Source organism: Camelina sativa, chromosome 13, assembly GCF_000633955.1.
Source record: "Camelina sativa cultivar DH55 chromosome 13, Cs, whole genome shotgun sequence".
NCBI lineage: Eukaryota > Viridiplantae > Streptophyta > Magnoliopsida > Brassicales > Brassicaceae > Camelina > Camelina sativa.
The window spans coordinates 7,409,916-7,414,554 of NC_025697.1; the positions used below are offsets into that span (position 1 = coordinate 7,409,916).

General features: G+C 36.7%; 2 protein-coding genes across 2 annotated transcripts in view; one reads left to right on the top strand and one right to left on the bottom strand.

Annotated features, from left to right (window-relative positions):
- LOC104735763 (UPF0651 protein YPL107W, mitochondrial-like) overlaps positions 1–339 on the top strand; it is a gene marked incomplete in the record, with an annotated part of 1,003 nt that extends 664 nt beyond the window's left edge. Inside the window, 1 exon segment of the mRNA XM_019235054.1 lies at positions 1–339. Within this exon segment, the coding sequence (XP_019090599.1) occupies positions 1–190 (190 nt within the window).
- Positions 421–3,582, bottom strand: LOC104735762 (autophagy protein 5-like). Its single transcript, XM_010455610.2, has 8 exons — positions 3,378–3,582; positions 2,981–3,105; positions 2,817–2,883; positions 2,351–2,440; positions 1,823–1,910; positions 1,495–1,638; positions 1,062–1,193; positions 421–882 (listed from the first exon to the last, which is right to left on the bottom strand). Exons 1-8 carry the CDS (start codon positions 3,480–3,482, stop codon positions 611–613), a joined length of 1,023 nt encoding a protein of 340 aa, XP_010453912.1. The 5' UTR covers positions 3,483–3,582; the 3' UTR covers positions 421–610.

The following is a 4,639-nucleotide window of genomic DNA, read 5'->3' on the forward strand; positions in this document are numbered from 1 at the left end:
TTCGACGGAGGAGACTGATAAGAAGAAGGAGGATAACAAGAAGGAGGAGGTTTCGGTTCCTCCACCGCCGGAGAAACCAGAGCCTGGCGATTGTTGCGGTAGCGGCTGCGTCCGATGCGTTTGGGATGTCTACTACGAAGAGCTCGAAGATTACAACAACACGCTTTCCAGACTTGCTAAATCCAATTGAGTGAAAAGAAATTGTGATTTTTTCACGCATTTGTTTTGTCACTGGGAAACAAAAATTAAACAATGATTTGTCTATGTCCATCTCTCTCAGTGCTTTTGTTTTAACCAACATTTTGGATTTCTCTATGAACTTGAGCTCATGCTTTTTTACTTGTGAATGAATAGAAGAAATCAAATTCGCCCAGAGAGGAAAATCGTTCAAGTAACAAATGTAAAAGAAGAACCAACGAGTCAATCAAATATTTCCTAATCTTTCTACCTTTTTTTTTTTCTTTTCTTTCTGTATTCTGAGTTCTGGTTCCATCAGGAAGTAGCTGTATATAAACAAATCATCGATTCTTTTGGCTTTTGCAAGACCGAACGAGATAACAATTTGATCAATTCACAGATGGATTGTAACTGCAGAGAATCTCCTTACTTTTCACCTTTGGGGAGCTTTCACAAGAACAGAGATATGGAGATAGAATTCTGGGTTCATCAAGTTATTTACCACCCACGAAAACGGTATCTCTAGTTTCATTTCTATCCCTTGGATCCTTGCCAGTTTGATTTCACCCATCTCCCGCAGCAACCCATCTGCTTCTTCTGTATTATCATCATCCCTGCTTCTTTCTTCTCCACTCGTTTGAGCTCTGTCTCCAATGAACTCTGGGAGGAGACTTTCAATGGCATTGCGTAAGGTAAAGCATTTCCCTGTTAATGGTGGAACAAATCAGTTAGTATCTCACAAAGGAGAGATTCAACAACAGTTGGATTCACTCTGCATGGAAGCTATTGACTGAAAAGCCATATGCCAGAAAAGCCAATCTCAGCCAATCTCTTTTCAATGAAGATAATATGAAGAATGTGAATCTTTAAGGTGATTATCTTACCTTCTTCTCTGAGGAATTCAACAGGGCGATTTAGGTAGGAAATGTCATCCCATGTATCGATCCCAGGTACATCTTCAATATTCTCGAAATCTTGATTTATACTCCGAACATACAACCGAACAGGAACTCTTGCTGAGAGAAACGATTATTGAGAATCAGGAAAAAAGTGGTTGCACAAGAACAATGAGGACACTATTACTTTGTATCATTTTAGCCAATACTGAACACTGAAATAGATGCAACCAATTTATGAGGGGTCAATATTCTTTTCCAATTAAGTTGTTGCTGTCTAGAGGATTCATCAGAAGACCGAAAACTACTATTGACTGTTTCTAACTAGGATAATATGGCACTCCCAATTGAAACCACTTTTCCAAATATGAGAAAATGTGCTAAGGTGTAACTTCCTCAGCTGAGTATATAGTTGGCAAACCTGTCTTAATTTGTCCAGCAACATCCATCTCAGTCGCACCTTGTCGAGATTGTGGAGATGACAAGCTTGCTTTTCTTGAAAACTCATCTTCGATAGTTGCCATTTTAAGCTTGGGTGATAATTTTGTGTAGGCATCAAGATCACCTGCCAAACCATTGGTTTTCAGACTCTATACTAACTCAAAAGGTCATATATCCAAAGGTTATACCCCGATTGATGCAAATAGTGGCATTGAAAATGCTGAACGCAAAAGTAGTGTGTAACAAAAATGATAATGGATTTGTGACTGCTAGTATTGTATATGTCTAACATCATCGACCACTCGTACCATTCATGACAGAGGTCCATAGATCCTCTTGATCACTCTGAGACATATTCATAACATTCTTGCAATTTCCATTGATGATATACTGTGCCTGCAAGATAAGTGGATAAGTTCAATAGGTCAAAACTTCTTATCATTTACCGTTTGCTAACTTAGGGCAGGAGTAAAGCATTGTTAAAACATAACATAAGAGAAGCCTATGGCTAAAACATTAGGTAACGACAAACCACTTGCAGCATACTTAACAAAACTATTTGCGGTCATTACCAGCTACACCAATACAGTCTATGAGATTTTATAACCCTTTGAACTTATCATAGACAAAATGCATGGCTGTAAATGTCTAGGTGTTCTCTAACATTGATAGTACATCATCAAGATGTGGAAGGAAATCACACACTTAGAGCAAAACAAATAACTCACAGTTTTACGATGAGAAATCCAATGAAACAATGTACAGAGTCCATATGCAATTAACGTTTCAGTTAAGATGAGAAGAAAGCCATAAAAATTCAAGAAATCTTCACTAACCTCTTTTAAAGAATTAACAAAGTTCCATTTTACAGAATCTTCTCCTTCACAGGGTATCAGTATGTTGCTAGGATATCCTCTAAAGTGTACCTACAAACAAGAATTTCTGAAAAGCTCAAGAACTGCAAAGACAAAAGAGAGTAAAGTTTGTGAATCTTGCTAGTCAAGAGACACTGATGAAAGATTCCACTGACAACATACTGTGACTGTTATGCTCATACAGGTGCCCCAAAAATTGGGCTTTACTTGTAGTAAAAAAAACTAAAATTTGTGCCTTTCTGTGGTTAAGTAAATGGGGATGTAGACTAAGAGAATGACAATGTGGATCACCAATTTTTTTCCTCCTACGTTTAGATTACAAGAATAGTCTGCCCTCAAGCTCACTTAAAATGCTTAACACAATACACTACGCCCATCTCTCAAACATAAGCTAATGAATTTGAGAGGAAAGAAAAAAAGAAATCACCGTGAGATTCCAAGGTCGTTCTGGTTCTGCGCATAGGAGATCGAATAGAACGCCTGTTGGTATATACCTTCAAACCAAAAGAAGAAGATTTTCACACTCTTACATAAAACACATCACAGGTACAAATTCACATTATTATAACAGAGAGATGAACAGTGACGTACCATTTCAAAGGAACTCCTTTGTAATCGAACCAGATTGAATCTTCACCAGGAGGAAGTGAATCCTTGAAATAAGGCTTTATATGAGGAATCAACAGAGGCAAATATCCTATTCTTGGTGCTAACACCTGATCAAAATGCGATCGCGAGAAAACAAACAAAGAAACTCATAAGCACGCGATTGCAGTTTATACACGATTCAACTGCTCGTTTCAAGCACAGAGTAACAATTTGATCATCGGAATCGGATTTTGATTCAAGACGCAAAGAAAAGAAAAGCCCTAAAACCCAGAATTTAATCATGATCCAAACACAATAGATATGCACCATCGATTTTGAAAACCAGACCATCAAAACAAAAAAAAAGCTAGAGGTATCGAGGAGAAGAGTGAGTGATTACAAGAGCAGGAGGAGGAGAAGGGTGAGAAGCAACGTCGGATTTGTGGAGATGAATCTGCAGAGGAATTGCTCCTTCCCATACATACTTGACCGCTTCATTCGCCATTTCTCTTCTCTTCCTTCCTCCGTCTTCCCCGTCACAGCACCCCTCCACGCTTTCAAGTTTGAAGAATCAAAACGACGCTGTTTTCTTGTGACGTCCTCTTTATGTAGTAGAATTAAAGTGGGTGCGTACAAAAGAATTCTTGCATAGGGTACCAGAGAATTAAATCCTTATGTAATGTCCCTAGGGTGTTAACCGGTCTGATTTGGTTTTGGTAAGTTGGTTTAATAAATGTTGGTCAAATTTCGAGTTAGAGTTGGTTTCTTAATTGGTTCGATAATTTGCTTGAACACACCAGTAACACTTAACTAAAGGAAAACAGCTAAAATCAATCCAGACTATTTGTGAAACGTTTTTTCATACCCAAACTATAGTACTATTATCAATCTGAACAAACTAAAATTTCAAATTTCCTACCTAAACTTTATTAAACTAGCCGATTTCAACATGTCCGTAAACGGTGTTACTTGGTCATTTAACGGTGCTGAGTCAGATGCCAATAAAACGTCGTTTTGGTAGCTTAAATAAAATAAAAAAAGGTTGCTACTACCAAGATTCGAACCCACGTTAACCTAGCCCATCGTTTGTACAACGTAACCACTCGGATAGAGTGATTTCCTTGGGATTGATTAACAACGATGTCATATATTGGCTTCCGTAAATCTTCTTTTTCTAATGCAAACAAATAGAATAATTCAAGATAATTTAAATATTAATTCAAATAAAAATGAAAGGAATCATATATTTATTTTGAATGATGTAGAAAGATTACCTTATTTTTTAAATCTTATCTAAAATTAAATTTGAAATTTTTGGTAACTAATATTAAAGTTAATGCATTAAATGCTAATTTTTTTTTAAATAAATTTTTTGTCAAAAGTTGCTGCAAAACTACTAGTATAGATGGATGAGGAAAAATCCAGATCTAGGTTTTACTAAAATTCGTGGAACTCAAAAATACAAAACAAAAATTCGATATGTTTGCATTAGAAAAACAAGATTGACAAAAGACAATATATTACATCGTTGTTAACCAATCCCAAGTAAATCACTCTATCCGAGTGGTTACGTTGTACAAACGATGGGCTAGGTTAACGTGGGTTTGAATCCTGGTAGTAGAAACCTTTTTTGATTTTATTTAAGCTACCAAAACGACGTCG

What these genes read in the sequence shown, in the direction of transcription:
- LOC104735762 (XM_010455610.2), bottom strand. Translation starts at nt 3,482, where the DNA reads ATGGCGAATGAAGCGGTCAAGTATGTATGGGAAGGAGCAATTCCTCTG. An exon ending in AACGACCTTGGAATCTCACG is followed by an intron (nt 2,441 to 2,816) that starts GTGATTTCTTTT and finishes TCTTGTTTGTAG; the next exon opens with GTACACTTTAGAGGATATCC. An exon ending in TGAATTCCTCAGAGAAGAAG is followed by an intron (nt 883 to 1,061) that starts GTAAGATAATCA and finishes CACCATTAACAG; the next exon opens with GGAAATGCTTTACCTTACGC.